Genomic DNA, 18,124 nt, shown 5'->3' on the forward strand with positions numbered 1-18,124 from the left:
GTAACCATAACCTGTTTTAGAAATGTGAACACCGGGCAAATAACTGTCTACCTTTAAAATAAATACATTATTTGACTGTTTGGGTCAATAACATATACTGTAATGTGATCACAAAATAATTGATTGAAATCACAACCTAATTTATTTTTTCTAGGAGCCAATATTTCTAGAAAGTCATCGTGCCTGGAACCGGGCTGGAACCTTGATAAATGATGCCACCTAAAGGTGAACTCATGTAACTGAGACTACAGTTGTCGTCTGTGTCTGTGTGAGAAGGAGGAGGAACCATATGGGAGGAACCAATGTTTTACAGCTCTTGTGGTTGTTGTTTCCGCCGAATTTAGGAACGGAACGGAAATGGTCATGGACGGTGCAGCTTCAAAACTAAACCCGCCGACACGACAGCATACTTTACTTCTGAAAGAATAATAATGCTTAGAATCATATTTGTTTGTGATTAAAACAGATTAAACCCGATTAAAAATGAAGTTCAGAGCCAAAATGATTGACGTGGGATGTCTGGGTCACTTTACGCGTAAGTTATCACGATGTTTGTTGTGTTTATTCATTGTGAAGGTTTTAAGCTCCATTTATTCTGCAAGACTCGAGTAAAGAACAGATCTACAAGCTATCAACGCGGACTCGCGGAGCGATGTCACGCGTTGACAGCTGGTAGATCTGTTCTTTTTGGATGGCAATCAAATGCAAATATCCTAGAAGTTACAGTAACAAGGTGGTTCTCAAAGTTGTTGGGCTCAGGGCTGGGCACCCAAAACATTTTTTCTCCTCTAAATTATAACGATTTGTATCATCATTATAATGATTAATGCTGTTATTATTATACAACATTCAAATTAATGCACTCTGTTGAACGCATAACTCTTCACTCAACTCACTCATTCATTCATGATTTCAATGTCTGACTTGTGTATCCTGATGGCTAAGAAGATACTTGAGAGAATATATCTCTATTGGTTAGAAAGTTATTGGAAAATAACTTTGTACTTGATGTTTAAATGCTTATACAACATTTTCATAATCAATATAGAATTAGAGATCACTCTTTGACTATCAGCACATGCACTCTTATTATCACATAATGGATGGAATAATTTGTGGATTATGGTTATTTTCTTATTTCTCTTATCATTGTCTTGTTATGATCTCTATTGTTGTTGTTATTATGCAAGCTTGTTATGCAAATAGCGAAGGGAATGGGGTTGGGGTTTATACAGAACTTATATACAGTATATTCCAAATATTATCAAGGTATTCCGTGGTAGTGAGTGGTCAAAAATAATGCAGCAACTTGACATAATCGATAATCAATAATCGAAGCCTAAATATAATTATATATAAATAGTAAAGCCATCCTTCATCATACAAGACTATCGCACAAAAGACAAGTGAAAATAGCCAATCTACAAGCACACAACGTTGCGTTGTGTGCTTTTAGATCTGCTAGTTTTTTTTAATAATTTTTAAATAATTTTTTAAATGATAAATACAAAATGAACGGTTTTTGATCCCTGTGATGCCAACAACATTATAATATAATTCGAAATAAAATATGATGTTCAGTATATCTGACTGCTTGTATTGACTGAAATTTGCCATGTTGTGCAGTGATATAGAAAAGTGTGATGCATCACAATGCATCGTAGAATCGAATCGAATCAAATCGTTACCTTGTTAATCGTAATCGAATTGAATCGTGAGGTAGTGCCAGTGCACACCGTGGCATGACTGCACCAGTTAAAGTGCTTCTGTCTCATTTGTAATGGAAGGTGTCGTCAACACGATCGCCAAGCTGACCAAGTCGTGCGTGCTGAGGATGACTCCTGACAACCTGTTCTTCATCCTGTCTGGTAAAGTGGACAGCGGAGGGGTCAGCATGTGGTGTGAACTGTTACAGGTAAACTAGGCATGGTAGAATACACGGCTGTGTTCTGTTGGATTGATGCTATGCGACTGACCTAGATATGACGACCATTTTTCGCAAATCCAATTTGAACCACATTCCTAGTATAGATGTGCCGATTGATCGGTGAGTGATCGCGATCGGCCGATAATGCCTACAAACTAGATCAGCTATTTTCACAATATTTATCTGTGGGACTGAATGTAACCTCAGCTTTAACTCTTACAAGTTGAATTGGATACTAAAGGACCTCCTAATGTTTATCCTAATGTTTATACTTAATATACAATGTCAATGTTTTGTAAGAAGAATCATTAAATATATAAATGCTGCTACAGTAACACAATAAATAGAAGAATTTATAGATTTGACGCTGTGACCGGGAATATCGGTTTCGGCAGATACTGATTCCAGTTGATCGGTGAACGGTATCGTCCCCAAAAATTGCAATCGGAGCATCTCTAATTCCTAGACTGGTTTGAAATGTGATTCAAATGTGTTATTTAAAGAAGAGTCTCAGTCTGGACAACTGGTCACTGAAGACTCATTTACAATTACACAAAGTGCATGTCACAAAAATGGCAGACCTACAAGCTCTTGTAGATTTAAGAAATGTGTAAACAGAGCTGTTGCATTGCTGATTTTTGCATTTGCTGTCAGAAATTGTTACATATTATTCTCATGTATATACATAAGAAAGGGTTAGCTTGGGATAAACCTTTGAAACAAATGGCAGCAATATTTTAATGTTTTGCATTCACTTCGTCTCCCCCATCCTCTCTCTCTCCCTCCTTTCCTTTCTACCCCTCTCTTCCCCAGGCCAACTTCTTTGATGAGTACCAGTTAGAGGGTGTATCTCCGGAGGCCAATGAGATTTGCCTGGAGCTGGCGCCAGAGAACCTGTCCCGGGCTCTGAGGACAGCTCAAGCCGCCAAGTCAGTCAAGATCAAACTGACCAAGAAGCACTGTCCCTGTCTCACCATTGCTGCTGAGCTGGTGAGGAACGCATGTCTACGCTGTTGTGTTAATTTAAACACTGCCCCTGTCTCACCATCGCTGTGCTGAGCTCCCTATGCTATTAATTTAAAGCATGGGTCTTCAACAGGGGGTCCGGGACCCCTGTGGGTCCTCAGAGTCACTGCATGGGGTCCTTTTTTATATTAACCACTTGAACCCTAGTGTCCATATTCTGAGAACATTTGCCAAAAATAGCAGATCTACAAGCTCACAACGCCTCGCAGCGCGAGGCGTTGTGAGCTTGTAGATCGGCCATTTTCGGCAAAAAGCTTTGGAGGGGGAAAAGAGCAGACTAAGTACAGTGAAAGGACAGGTTTATTAAGTATTGACCGTTGAAGTGGTTAAATATCTGAAAACACATGAATCCAAAATACACTATTGACCGTGCTGTCAAACAATGAAACTATATGGAATCTACGAACATGTTGAGGAGGTCCCTGCTTCATCTCTCTCTCAACTAGGGGGTCCTTGGCCTCAAAACGTTGAAAATCCCTGATTTAAAGCTATACTGTGTAAGTTGCTCAACTAGTGGTCAGTAGCGGTGTAGCAAACCGCGGTCGCGTCTGCTTTTTTCGTCCGTTTTTCGCCGCGGACCGGGCCTTCAGACCACCGCGTCCGCCTCGCCTCGCCGAGACGCATCCATAGAGGTCTTTCGTGTCCCTCTACGAGCAGCGGTTGGGGACTTACATGCTAAACTCCTAGACCAGTGTAAACACTGCAGTGTACTTCCTGAAGAGCTCGGCACGGAGACACGTGTACAGAATGATTCATATGACGTACTTTTGCCGGGAAAAACAGCCCCGGTCACGGCCACCAGGGCTCAGTAGAACACATATAAAGAAAAGGCTTTGGGAGCTGAAATTAACAGAGTGGGTGTTCTAAAACTTTAGCGATTTAATAATTAGGACAATTTTAAGATTTATTTTATTAAAAAAGTTACATAGTATAGCTTTAAAGGCTGTTAGTTTAAAGGTAATAGTGTTTAACTTTGCCCGTGGTTTACATAACAAAACAATATGAGCACATTTTTTACCAATCATTTCCATCAGTCATTAGTCTCTAGAGCATTGATTATTTTTTATGATCGATTTAAACAATTAATTCAATTAACTGTTGCACCCCTAGCTAAAACCCGTCGTACCTGAAATTCAAACCCTACGTGTGAGACCATGATTGGTGTGACGTTTCTAGTGATCGGTGTGATGTGTCCCGCAGCCCACCCTGTCCAGCATCAGTCGAGTGGTCACTCATGACATCCCCGTGGACGTCATCCCCAGACGACTGTGGAATGACTTCAAAGAGCCCTGCATGCCTGACTTTGATGTAAGACACTCTAATTTAGCACTCAGGATGGATATGTAATGTAAGAGAGTTAATGTAAGATACTCCACTTCATAAGCACGATACAGTATGTTGTATTAAAGAAAGGGTGCCGTGATATTTCCCCCCTACAACATATTTCATCAGGCATTATGATTATACTTGGAGAAAGATATTTTTCACAAGGTGTACAGAAAGTGCAAAAATTATGTTTTTATGTGGCTACACCCACCTGTTCATTTAGTATACCTGGTTGTCAGGTGGGTGGTGACACAGTTGAAGTTAGCCTTACCCACAGTGTTGTTATGTGGTAAAAAGACCCATTCTCTTTACCTGAAACCCTTGTTTTGTTGTCACTCTTCATACGACGTGTCAATAGACATTTGTTGCTCAAGGCAGGACTTGATCAAATCCACCAATAAATGGAAGCAGAATCAGTGCTGTATTCACTTTACAAAAATCACTGGAGCAGCAGAAACTCGCCCCTTGCGGCCCTCTGCTTGCTATCCTTGACATAGTTTGGCCTTCGGGGGAAAATAATTGCAGAACCCTGTCTTAGTGAATGTAATGTTTTCTTGCAGGTCAGTATTTATCTGCCTCCGCTAAAGACCATGAAGAATGTTGTAGACCGAATGAAGAACCTCTCCAACTTCCTGGTATGGAATTACTTCCTGTTAGTGTAGGATTACTTCCTGTTAGTTTAGCATTACTTCCTGTCTGTAGGAGTCAGGTGTTGTAACTGTGTGTGTGTGTGTGTGTGTGTGTGTGTGTGTGTGTGTGTGTGTGTGTGTGTGTGCGTGTGCGTGTACACCAGGTGATTGAGGTCAACATGAACGGGGAGATGAACTTGAAGATAGAAACCGACTTGGTTTCGGTCACCACTCACTTCAAAGACCTTGGGAACCCTTCCTGGGGTAAATACACTGCTGGCACTTTTTTTTTGAATAAAAAATACTTTGTGGATTTAAAAATAAATTCAACTATAAATTGAATCTTGACCATCAGGTCAAACTTTGTGTCAGATCCTGTGTCTAGGTGAGACATGGCACATCTAAATGTCTCAATAGAAGAGCAAGGAGACTAATACAACCACCCCAATTGTAAAAGCTATATTGTACAGATTGGTCAAAATGTAAATTAACAAAAAAAGGTTACCTGCCTTAAGGGGAATTTTCACCGCGTGGCAACGCGTGAAAATAGAACAGTGGCGTATCGGAGCGGCGGGCAAGCCGTGAACGCGCGTCTGATGCCGCCAGTGTGGCTATGTTCATTGAAGATAATGGGGCCGGCTGTAATGACACGCGCCGTCCTCAGCCGGTGTGTGTCCCTTTATCCCTAAACATCAGTTCATTATAACGATGAAATGAAACACTTCATCTTTGTATCCAACAAAGTACTCAACCCCAGTAAATGGGGGGGCAGTGTTTAAAAACAAATATTACTCATCTGCAAGTGAAATTCCTCATTTCCTCATTTTACAGGGAGGCAGAGTGCAATGTTGTAGACCAGGGTGGACGTCACTTCATTCTAACATTATTCTAACACAGGGGTCTCCAACAGGGGGTCCGAGACCCCTAGGGGGTCCTCAGAGTTACTACAGATGGTCCTCCAAATCTTTGTGATAGAAACCTTTTTTCATTTTTTTTTATTAACCACTTGAACCCTAGTGTCCATATTCTGAGAACTTAAGCCAAAAATAGCAGATCTGCAAGCTCACACTTGTGAGCTGGTAGATCGGCTATTTTCGGCAAAGAGGTTTGGTGTAGAGGCCAGGGAAAAAGAGTGAAAGATGAAGTTTATTAAGTATTGACGGTTCAAGTGGTTAAATATCTGAAAACACAATTTGACATGAATCCAAAATACGCTGATGATTGTGCTGTCAAACAAAACTATCTGTTGTGGGGGTCCCTGCTTCATCTCTCTCTCTCAACTAAGGGGTCCTTGGCCTGAAAATGTTGAAGACTCCTGTTTTAACGTGTTTTGTAGGTGAGGCAGGCTCTCAGTGTCGGAGCAGGGATCCAGAGGACATGGCGTGGACCAGGGTGGACATCAGGAAGCTCCAACAGTTCCTGGTGGGGCAGCAGGTCAACCCCACCAAAGCCATGTGCAGTAAGTCAAAGTGCACATTACAACAGCGTGGATAAAGGCAGCAATAAATAAATGAAATGAAATAAAATATTGTGGTCCAATGAACACTAGTCTCTCCAGCCAAACTGTGGGACTGACACAATTTACATATGCTTCCACTATAAAATCTGCAACGGATGCTCTGCATATTAGTTATTAAAATATTGACAGTTTGTTCATAACAATTATGTACAGTATTTTCTGGACTATAAGGCGCACCTGACTATAAGGCGCACTGTCAATGAATGGTCTATTTTCAAACTGTTTTCATATATAAGGTGCACCTGACTATAAGGCGCACATAATAGACGCTTATGCATCCAACAGATGGAGCTGTGCTAAAGGGAATGTCAATGTCAATGAATGATCCATATATAAGGTAGGGTTGTGCGGTTTCCATTTTTTCTTAACCTCGGTTTAGCCCCCCCCCCCCCCCCCCAAAACCCCGGTACACAGTTTTACACGGTTTTACAATCTTATAGATTTTAACGTGATAAAAAAAAAAAAAAAAAAAATCAAAGTGCTTTATTTATGAAGCAGATACAAAAGTTACCCACAAATTGTAAATAGCCCAAGTCAATTTAATTTGTCATAGGTTAAAAAAGTCCTTACGTTGTCACTACACTGTATGTTAAAAAAAAAGCAGCTGGGTTGGGCTGCGATACCTGAATTTCCCCCGCGGGATAATATAGGTAACTATTATTGTCTCCACCAGCCGAAGGCTGAGGGAGAGTATGTTTTCCCCTCCGTCCGTCCGTCCGTGCGTCCGTCCGTCCGTGCGTCCGTCCGTCCGTCCGTGCGTGCGTCCTCGCAGTTTGTGAGCAGCTAATCTCAGTCACCGTTGGCCCGATCGCTGCCAAACTGAGCACACACACTCCCTGGATGCCAATCTAGAACCTCTGCCCCACATTTCTCAAATCAGCCTCATGGTGGCGCTATAACAGGCCGATTTGTGTGGCCTGGTTGTTACCAGCTAATCTCCGGCGCCGTTGGCCCGATCGCTGCCAAACTGAGCACACACACTCCCTGGATGCTAATTCAGAACCTCTGCCCCACATTTTTTAAATCAGCCTCATGGTGGCGCTATAACAGGCCGATTTGTGTGGCCTGGTGGAGACCTGTGCTCGGAAGAGCACTGCTTCTAGTTTTATTATATTATTGTTGTTTTGTTTACAGTTGAGTGAGAAAACAATGTTGCACATTAAGTTAATCATTTGGGGACCACCCAAAATCATTTTGGGACCTCTCTGAGGTCTCGACCCACAGATTGACAAACGCTGAGGCATTTTCCTGGCTGCAGTGTGTACTGGGTCAGAGGTGTCAATTGGGTATGGCAAGCTATGGCAGCTGCCATACCCTTGGCTACAGGGGGAAATAATAAAATGTACTGTAATCGTGCCCGTTGCTAAGGTATGGCAACCTGACTGGTGTCTTGCACACGCGCGAGGGCGCGCATGCAAGACACCAGTCATGTTGCCATACCTTAGCTTTTTCTGAATTGACGCCGCTGTACTGGGTGCTGTGTCAAGCGGCAAGCGCACACACACTGCATAGTAAACACTGATGGAGTAGAAGACTTCTTAAAAGTTTTTAGATTAATATAAGACAATTTGCTTGCATACAGCCGCGTGCCTTTCTGCATCGATTCACTGACGTTACATAATTTTTACTTTTTGCCTACGTTTGTTGTTGTTTTTCCTCCTGAAGGAACGTGGCTAAATCGTTAGCATGCTAGCGCTTTAGCCCCGTTCCTTTAGCCTTGGAGGAGACGAGAGGCATACAAAAATAGCTGATCTACAAGCTTGTGGCTCGTCGACCGTGCAACGTGTTGTGAGCTTGTAGATCCACCGTGTTTAGCTTCAAGCTAAGCCTCGTGCATTTCTTTAGAGACCAGGTCTCCCTCCAGTCCAGCTGCTACTATTATCTGTGTCTCCTCCTTCAGGAGTGATTTCTGCTGCTTCCGTAAACACGGCAGATGCGGCAGCGGCGCACATGTCACGTGACGGTTTTCGGTTTTGGCTTACGAGACCGTCAACATTTTATAACACCGTATCAAACCGAAACACCGAAAAACCGCACAACACTAATATAAGGCGCACTGGACTATAAGGCGCACTGTAGTTTTTTGAGAAAATTAGTCCTGCACACACAGTATTAAAGTACTGTTCTTGTGTGCCTGATGTAACCACTAGATGGCAGTAATTTACACTGAGTCACATATTTATAATACTGACGTCCCTACCTGCAGACTAGAGGTGAGCATTGGCACTACCTTCACGATTCAATTCTATTACGATTCACCAGGTAACAATTCGATTTGATTCCACGTCCACGATGCACAAAACAATGCATGGCTATTATATTGTGTCTGTCAAGTCCAAAACTGTTCTTAAAAAACAAAAAATCTTCTGTTTAACCGATCTACAAGCCCACAGTGTGTCACATTGTGCCACTCTTGAATGGTCAAGTGGGGCATTCATTTACAAAACAATAAATAAATATTGTCAGTGTCTGCCCGGACACTGACAACATTTACAGACCAATAAAATGGCAGTAAATGTAATCAGGGGTGTGAAGGTCTCTACAAAGGTTTTTAATAAAATAGAATAGAATAGAAATGACCTTTCTTTCACATCTTGAGAATGAAAACAACACAAGGAACAAGCAGTTAGGAATCCTTACAAATTATGCTGAGAAATAAACAGCCAGGTTCTGTCCAGGTTCATTTCAAAACACTTCAAAAGAAACTTCAATGTATGAATTTCAATTGACTACACCGGCGGGACTTAATACAATTTGTTGTTACTGTCGGTTGGAAACCTGTCCAAAACCGTTCCTCTTTCATTTCTAAATGGTGAAAATAGCAGATCTACAAGCCCACAGCTGAAATTTGGAGATACAAGGTTTCTTGCCGACAGCAATAATTTTAGGAAGGACCATATCAAATCTGACCTCATGCACCTCACCCACCGGACCGGACAGAGGAATGATGCTGGATCCAGGGTTCTCACGGTCATGACATTCCTGGAAATATTTTGAAATTAGAAAAATGTTTTTCCAGTACTGGAAAAGTTTTGGAATTTATCAAGGGTCCTGAAAGGTCCTGGAAAAAATAGCTATGCATTGTCTTTGGTTATTGATTTTGTTAATACCTCTGAAATGACAAATTCAACATTGGCCAAATTGTCAAATATTAGAGGCAGAAATTGTGAAAATAGCGGATCTACCGTTGTGAGCATGTAGATCGGCTATTTTCACAATAAAACCGTGTTATACAAAATTCCTCAACTCTTCAAATATGATTATTTCGGGGGTCACGGCCTGAAAAGATTGAGAACCACTGGCATACACTGCCTGTCTTTGGGCATTGCGCATAGGAGTAAGCGACTCGTTATTGAGCTGAATTGTTGTTATATAGTCCTGGAAATCAGCTTAAATATTCTGGAAAAGTTTTGGAAATGTTTTGGAAATGAATTGGTAAAGATGTGTGGGAAGTTCTGGGAACCCTGTGGATCACTCTCACTGTGATCACTACTGATTAAACATGTTCCCCCCGATGTCTTTGAAGATGTACTGATGAAGAACTTTGAGAAATGTCTCCTCCTCAGATGTCACCCATAACACTTTAACATCTTTGTCCTCCTCAGATGTGGTCCATAAGAGGATTCTCCACCTCATCCTCCTGCATGAAGATGTGTCTCTGCAGTACTTCATCCCTGCTGTGTCCCTCAGCACCTCCTGAGATCTTCTGACAGCTCTCACACACCGAGGCCAACTTCTTATTTAATGTGTGTGTGTGTGTGTGTGTGTGTGTGTGTGTGTGTGTGTGTGTGTGTGTGTGTGTGTGTGTGTGTGTGTGTGTGTGTGTGTGTGTGTGTGCTGTATTTTCATACACAATACTTCCTGATGACTGAATTTAATGTAAGATGGCAATGTACATTTTATGTAGAAGCAATAAATTCTGCATTGTGTATCTGCTTTGTATGATCTATAGATTCCTTGGAAGAATATATATATAATTATCACCAGATTCTTGGCCAGGTGTTAAAGGTTTTAGGCCAGGTGGCCCGCCTGGCCAAATAAACTGGAAACCTAATTTGGTTGAGGTAGGGGATGAGGTGTGGCGTCTGAAGAGGTGAGTGCTAGGGGGCGAGGTGAGTCTTTAAGATTACAATGGGAGTGAGTGCAGTTCTGAACCTCTGACTGGAATGAGTTTATTCCACAGTTTAGGAGCCAGGAGGGAGAAGAGTCAAGAACGTGTGGAGCGGTGTTCATGGGCATGGTGTTTTAGGAGGGAGAAGAGTCTAGGATAAAAAAAAATATATTGTCTATATACATACATTCATGAAACCACCTGCTGACCAGCATTGAGCATTTTTTATAAGGGGTATGGTCCAAATTTTAGACTTAAAAATCTAACATTTTGTTTTTCTTTTACAGACCATTTCTATTAAGTCTCCAGAACAACATACTTAAAGTTGTATGACATCAAAGTTGCGGAAAATATGTTTAGTTGGCATCAATCCAATTTGACCGTCACATTATTATTTATAAAATAAATAGCGGATTTACAAGCTCACTACAGTATGTGTTGCTTTGCTATGCATTGTGAAATGGACCAATTGCATTCTTAGACATACTGTATTGTTGAATTAAGAGATGTTTTAATAATGCTGTGTAGAACCCAATCTCGTGTTTGGGATTGTTAGTCCATGGGCCATACGAGATGTCGGTATCGGAAAGGTGGCAAAGGTTATCATGCATTTTTGAAAAGCTCTATATCTGTAGATTATAATTTGGTATGATAACCCTTTCTGAGACACAGCTAAATTGGTGTTATCAGCCGCTAGAGTTGGTGTCCCATTAACTTTACATTACAGGGAAAAAAAAGCAAAAAAAGAATCTGCTTTGAGTTGCATATGAGAGGTCAAACTAGGGGTTTTTCATGATTCTGAATCCATTGCAAGCATCTGTTTTGCACAAAAAAACATTCCTTGGGCTAAAAAACGGCCCCACAAGACTATGGTTTAGTGATGAGTGATGAGTCATCACTTAAAGCAGATACATTTTTTGCTTCTTTTCCCTGTAATGTAAAGTTAATGGGACACCAACTCTAGTGGCTGATAACCAATTTAGCTGTGTCTCAGAAAGGGTTATCATACCAAAATATAATCTACAGAATCAGATATAGAGCTTTTCAAAAATGCATAATAACCTTTGCCACCTTTCCGATAACATCTCGTATGGCCCATGGACTATGTGGGTGTATAGATCTTTACTCATTATTAAAGTGCATCTGTCTGCCCACCTCCAACAGTTTAAGCGTCATGGAGGAATATGAATTTCCTCTTCATTTATTTAGTGGACAGCCTACGTATTGGTTGTTCTGGAGATAAAGCCTTAACTTAAGAATACTGTAACTCAATATGTGTGAAGGATGACACATGCATTCACCGACAGTAATAAGGCTTTGGGGATTAGAAGTGTTTTATAATTTATAATCCCACAGCTGGTCATTGAAGATCCAATTCATAAAATGTCTTGCACCATTCTCACATGAACTATTCAAAGACAAAAGTCAGCCAAGTATAAAATAGGGCTTCTGTGTTTATGTATGCTTTGCAATCATAATAATCTAAATTTAACTAGCAACTAATGGTTTCCAATAATTATAGTGGAGTAGAAAGGTAGCCTACACTATTTGTTGAGATATATTGGAGTAGAAATTGGGTAAATGTACATATTCAATTAACATAAAAGTGCTCAAAATGGTACTTGAGCATGTACTTAGTTAATTTCCCTTACTGGCACCAGGCTTGTTTCCCCCGTTCATGGTATTGGGAAGAGAAGGCCAATGAGTCAAGGAGATAGCTGATAAGGTTGGATTGTTTTTTAATCTAATTTCCAGCCAAGTAAATATAGACTGATGTGTGCAGCTATAAAAGCAGCTGAGGCACACGTTGCTTCATCCAAAGACTTTCAGCACATTACAGACACACAAGGAGGAGGTAACTTTAAATATGCCATTATCTTCATCAAATGTATATTTCCTTAGTATATTGTGTTATTTTTTCTAGACTTTGATCATACCGTATTTTATATTATTTTATTATGGTATTGTGTGTATTACGGTAATTTAATTGTCCCTGTGTATGTGGTGTTACAGTAGTTTAAGTGTCCCTCTGTAGTCTGTATGTGGTATTAAGGTAATTCAATTGTCCCTCCAAATGCAGTGATCATGACGAGATCAGTGAAATCAACTGGACTGACCATCCTGGCGTTGTCCTGCATTCTTTACATAGTCTACGCACAACCCAACAGTAAGATGAATTTATTATTTATCATATATTTATTGCACTAGTTGTTTACATCCTCTCTTCTCACAGAAAACTGCAAACGTTGGACTCGAACGCACTTTCGAGTGCTGATCTGTATTAGCAGCCTAGGTGACAGGCTGAAACCTCTTATCTCCATATTTTAACTTTTTGTGTTTTTTTTTTAATTTAGTGCCCTACCTACCTTATCATACACAACGTCACACAAAAGCATCAAAAATAGCAGATCTGCAAGCTCGAGATGTGGTGCAAAACGGCACGTTTTGAGCTTGTAGATCTGCTACTTTTGCTATTTTTGAATTTGAATTATGAAAAGTAACGGTTTTAGACATGGTTTCCACCCAACAGAGACAATACAATCTCATCTCACCCGCTGCTTTACACCTGTAAACCTGTGATGTGTTACCCAAATGCTGAATAATAATGGGCCTTGATATGAAAAAAGTAGAAAACCAATGTGTTGAAAGAATGAGTCCTGATTCAGATTTAGCTCCTTTCGGAACCCCTCACTCCACTGCTACGCCCATCTCGGAGCTGCGTAGCAGTGGAGTGAGGGGTTCCGAAAGGAGCTAATTCAGATTGTGGTTTTGATTCCCCCAGTGGACTGTGGATGTGCACAGCAGAGGAACGAATTGTATTCCTGGCTTGCTGGAAGTGCAGTTTACCAGTGTCATGGCTGCTGCTTCTCCATACAATACCCGGCAACCGTGGAGGAGAAGAAGAGTGGTTCAAAGGACTTAAATTTAGAGGCAACATGCTGTGTTCCAGAACATCGCCATAAGGTACAGTCAAACCCAGTGCATCTCAAAGAGGGCTCCGGGGACCCGACCCCCAGAGTGGGTTCCAGGGGGACCCTAGCAAAATGAGTTTTATAAAAAACAAATAAAACATCACAATGATTATAACCACTTTAACCATATGTTATCACGGTTCCCGCGGATCCTTAAAAAGTCTTAAATAAAAAACATCTGGAATTTAAGGTCTTAAAAAGTGTTTTACTTTTAAAATGGTGCAGGGACCCTGGTTATACTTTGATTGATTGAAGACTTTATTAGAAGTTTGCATAGGAAAAGGTACAGTTTCATGACGGTACAGTTCACTGGTACAAGGTCTACTAAAAGGAGATCCATGAAAAGACTAAGCTTATTTCCACTGGAAACCATTGAAGTATCTCATATAACTCTGAATGACAGACAAATAGAACACAGTACTATGCAGTAAAGAAAAACAAAAAAAAAGACAGTAAGTCTAAAACAAACAGTATATACAAAGAAGGGGCAGGGGAGGGTAGGGTTGGGCTAGGTTCATTTTTTTACCAGTTGCGAACGGCTGCTGCCTGTAAGTGGTTTTTCAGGGCAATTTTAAAGGATGCTAGTGATCCACACTCCTTTATGGCCTTCGGTAAGGCTTTCCACATTTTGGTGGTATAGCAGAAAAAATAGTTTGACCCTTTGTTGGTTTTGACTCTGGGTTGAAAGTGATCTGTGGCGCTGCCTCTGGTGTTGTAATTATGGGCATCCTTAAAGGTGATACACCATGAAATTTCACTTTTACTATTTTAAAACCTTTTTTGGGGTCCCACTAGCACCTTCTATCCTCACAAAGTCCCATTTCTGACCGTTGTGTCTTTCTCTGGTTTTGAGAAGGCGAAGGTTAAAAGTATCCCACGGGTTCTCAAAACAGGCTATCCAGATTTGCTGCAGATTGTGATGTCATCTGCCGATTGTGACGTCATCATAAAAAAAAAAAATTTTTTTTTTCAAAGAAAAAATGTTTAAAAAAAAAAAAAAAAAATCAAAAGGATTTTTTGGGGGGTGGTGCAGTTCAGGCCATAGGTGGTACTGCAGCTGAAATGCTCTGAGAGCCATTCAAAAATGAGAGAGGCTCTCTATTCAGGAGTGGTAATTTAGCCTCAAACCTTTTGAAAAACGTTTTTGGGACATAAACAATATGACATAAATATGTTTTAAATGCATGGTGTATCACCTTTAATGTTTATAAAGTATTTTGATAGGTACTTGGGTATCATAGTGGTGTAGTGTATCTTGTACACCAGGCCCATTGCAAGTTGCTGTACTCTGTCATCTACTCTGAGCCACCCCACTCTTAACTGGTGAGTAGCGGTGAGGTGAGTCTGATAGGGAAGGTTAAGCAGGACCCTAATTAGTTTATTTTGGGCTGTTTGGAGTTTAGTTTTCAGGGCTTGTGGGGCGTCACGATACCATACGTGGACTCCGTAGTCAAAGAGGGGCTGGATTATTGCACCAGCTATGGTCTTCAGTGTGTTGAAATTGACCATCAGGGCAATCCTCTGTAGGAAACGAGTTCGTTGGTTGATTTTATTTATTACTTTAGAAGTCATCTTTTCACTGGAAAGATTAGCTTCAAGGATGCATCCTAAGTAAGAGATTTCGTTTTTTCGTGTTATGACCTTGTCACCCACTTTGATTGTGAAGTTATCGACTTTTTTGAGGTTATGATTTGATCCAAAGAGGATGGACTCCGTTTTTCCCAGGTGAATTGATAATTTGTTGTCGTTAAGCCATGTGCAGATCTTACTTAGTTCAGAGTTAAGTGTCTTTTCAACCTGCAAGTGGTCCTTGCCCGAGACTAGGAGAGCCGAGTCATCCGCGAACAGGAACAGGTTGCAGTCGCAAGCAGATGCCATGTCGTTCACGTATATTAGGAAAACAGAGGTCCCAGTATGCTACCTTGAGGAACACCACAGCTTACTGGGAGGGGGGGGGGGCAGGGTACCGTTAATCTCCACCACCTGTTCCCTCCCCACCAGGTAAGATTGCATCCAACTCACTGCTGCGCTGTCAAGACCGATGGCTTTTAGTTTCTCAATCAGAATAGAATGATTTACGGTGTCAAATGCCTTCTGGAGGTCCATCATGACCATGCCGCTATATTTGCCGTCATCCGCTTCGCGTTTGATTTGGTCGGTCAAATAGAGAAGGCATGTGTCGGTGGAATGAGATTTTCTGAATCCAGATTGGAACTCGTAAATCAGATTATTCTCATCGAGATATCTTGCAATCTGTTCGTAGACTATTTTCTCCATGACTTTGGATATGGAGCTAAGAATGGAAACGGGACGGTAGTTTCCAGGGTCTAGTTTGCTACCTTTTTTATGCAGGGGGGTTACTTTTGCTAGTTTGAAGTCCTGTGGGACATGACCCTGTTCGATGGAAAGGTTAATTATGTGGGTAATGATTGGAGCAATGGTGGCGGCTGAATCTCTGAGAAATCTAGCTGGAATTTTATCAAGGCCAGTAGCCTTGTGTTGAGGTAGGGCGCTCAGTTTTTTAAACACTTCATCAGTTGTCACTGTGGCAAGTTTAAAACTGTCTTTTCTGACGCCCAGTTTATTGTAGAATTTCTTAACAAATTTTACACCATACCGCCCAGATGGGGCGACCAGTCTTTCAACCAGTGAATGGGCCATGGTGGTAAAGGTTTTGTTAAGATGGGTAGCCACTTCACATTTGTCAGAAATGAGAGCGGCGTCCGTTTTGATGTTTATGCTGTGGCATATGGTTTTAGGTTTTAAGCCTAATTGGTTGTTAAGCAACTTCCATAGGTCTCGTGGTTTGTTTTTGTATTCGTCAATTTTGACGTCGATGTAGTCTTTTTTGGCGGATCTAATTAGGGCGATTGTCTGGTTTCTGAGTTTCTTGCACTGAGCAGTAAGATGTTTGATTTGGATTTTGAGTTCAGGGTTGAATTTTTTTCTAAGCTTTTTGCAGCACTTACGTTTTTCATCGTACTTTTTGTCTCTGAGTTTAGCTGATTCGGTAATATCTGAGTTATACCATGGCTCTTGGCGGGCTTTAACCCTGGTGGTTTGCAAGGGGGCCACGTTGTCTAGAGCATCGGTCAATTTGGTTTTAAAACCACACCATGCTCCTTCGACATACTGTACTTTGGCTGTTCAAAAATAGCTGATCTACAAGCTCACTGTGCTGTGTTCTTGTACATTATATTTGGTATTTTTGAAAACATTTGAAAGACTTTCTTTTTTTAAATGTTTTAGAATATTTTTAACATAACTCTTCTCTTTGGGGCCCCTGGCACAACATCTTATCTGTTTGGAGGTCCTTGAAAATGTTTTAGAACCACTAGACAAACCCAGTACTTCTCAGTACTGGGGACACCCATCTGACAATATTCTACGCCAGGCACACGGTTGTGAGGTTGTAAATGGGCTATTGTCACGTAGACCATGTTTACCAGGGTTCCCCAATCAGTTTTCCCCAAGGGCCGAAATCATGTCTAGGGTACCAAGCCGAGGGCCACAACATTGCAGGGGACGACGGTGGTGTTCCCGCTACTCCAGCGACAGTTCAGATATCGTCGTTGTCGGGTGAAAATCTTGTATGTCCAAAACCATTCGTTTTGCATTTATCATTTTAAAAATGATTTAAACTAGTGAAAACAGCCGATCTACAAGCACACAACGCCTCGCGGTGCTGTTTTCACTACTTTTGTGAGACGGCCTTGAATGATGAAGCAGGGCTTTACTTTGCGAAAGAACGTACAAATTTGGAGATACGAGTTTTCCACCTGACAACGATGATATATTAGTGTTGTTGCTGCTCTTATACCACCATTATTACTGGGGTTGGTGGGGGCCAGACAGTAGCCCCCCGCGGGCCGCAAATGGCCCGTGGGCCGCCTATTGGGGAACCCTGATGTATACTGTAAAGGGGCTAAAGTGATTAAACCAATTTTAAAGCTATATTATGTAATTTTGCTGGGGACCCCCTGGAACCCCCTCAAGGACTGGATGGGGGTCCCTGGCCCGGACCCTTCTTTGAGAACCACTGGCTTACACTACTTACCATTTATGTGGAATAGAATTTCAAATGACTGTGTGTGTTCTCCAACAGAGGACTTTGTTCTGAATCTGAACTCTCCTGATGGTTTCTTTCAGATTGAGGTTCCAGGTACACCAGTGGGTGGCGCTGTCTACAACCACACAAGTTGTCATTGCAGCGACTGTATAAATATAAAAGAGTGACACTAGTCGCGGACCCATTTTTATGGGTCTTTCTTGAGTAAATATCCCTTTATTTTTTTGTTTCCTGCATTTTGTTTTTAATTATTACTATTAGCCTACAAAAAAAATTATCTTCTTGTATTGATAACTTTGTTCGGAATGTTTTTTATGTACAGTAGTGTGATCTTATCTATGGTGTGTAGACTGAAGCTGCATTGTAGATTTAGTCATTATTAAAAAAGGTAAAACATATTTGCTTAAAATGACCAAAGTCTTCATTTCTGTCTTTCTTTTTTTGGTTATTTTTTCTCCCTGGTTTAATTGTTATGCCAATTAGTTCCTCCCCAGCCCTACACGCATTAATTTTGTGTACTGTAGGTCCTACTGACTCTCCTGCCA

At 41.2% G+C, this 18,124-nt stretch overlaps 1 protein-coding gene and 1 long non-coding RNA gene across 2 annotated transcripts; both read left to right on the top strand.

Annotated features, from left to right (window-relative positions):
- Window positions 1-389: 389 nt before the first annotated feature.
- Window positions 390-10,161, top strand: hus1 (HUS1 checkpoint clamp component). Its single transcript, XM_080751474.1, has 8 exons — window positions 390-535; window positions 1,788-1,915; window positions 2,741-2,917; window positions 4,154-4,261; window positions 4,840-4,914; window positions 5,073-5,172; window positions 6,245-6,367; window positions 10,033-10,161. The coding sequence occupies exons 1-8, from the start codon at window positions 484-486 to the stop codon at window positions 10,125-10,127; spliced, it is 858 nt and encodes a 285-aa protein (XP_080607600.1). The 5' UTR covers window positions 390-483; the 3' UTR covers window positions 10,128-10,161.
- A 2,203-nt stretch (window positions 10,162-12,364) lies between these two features.
- On the top strand, window positions 12,365-17,853 carry LOC308306522. Its single transcript, XR_013963160.1, has 4 exons — window positions 12,365-12,393; window positions 12,619-12,705; window positions 13,321-13,502; window positions 17,660-17,853. It is a non-coding gene; the product is annotated as an uncharacterized lncRNA (long non-coding RNA).
- The last annotated feature ends 271 nt before the right edge of the window (window positions 17,854-18,124 follow it).

Source organism: Nannobrachium achirus (genome assembly GCF_963921795.1).
Source record: "Nannobrachium achirus genome assembly, chromosome: 21".
Classification (NCBI taxonomy): Eukaryota; Metazoa; Chordata; class Actinopteri; order Myctophiformes; family Myctophidae; genus Nannobrachium; species Nannobrachium achirus.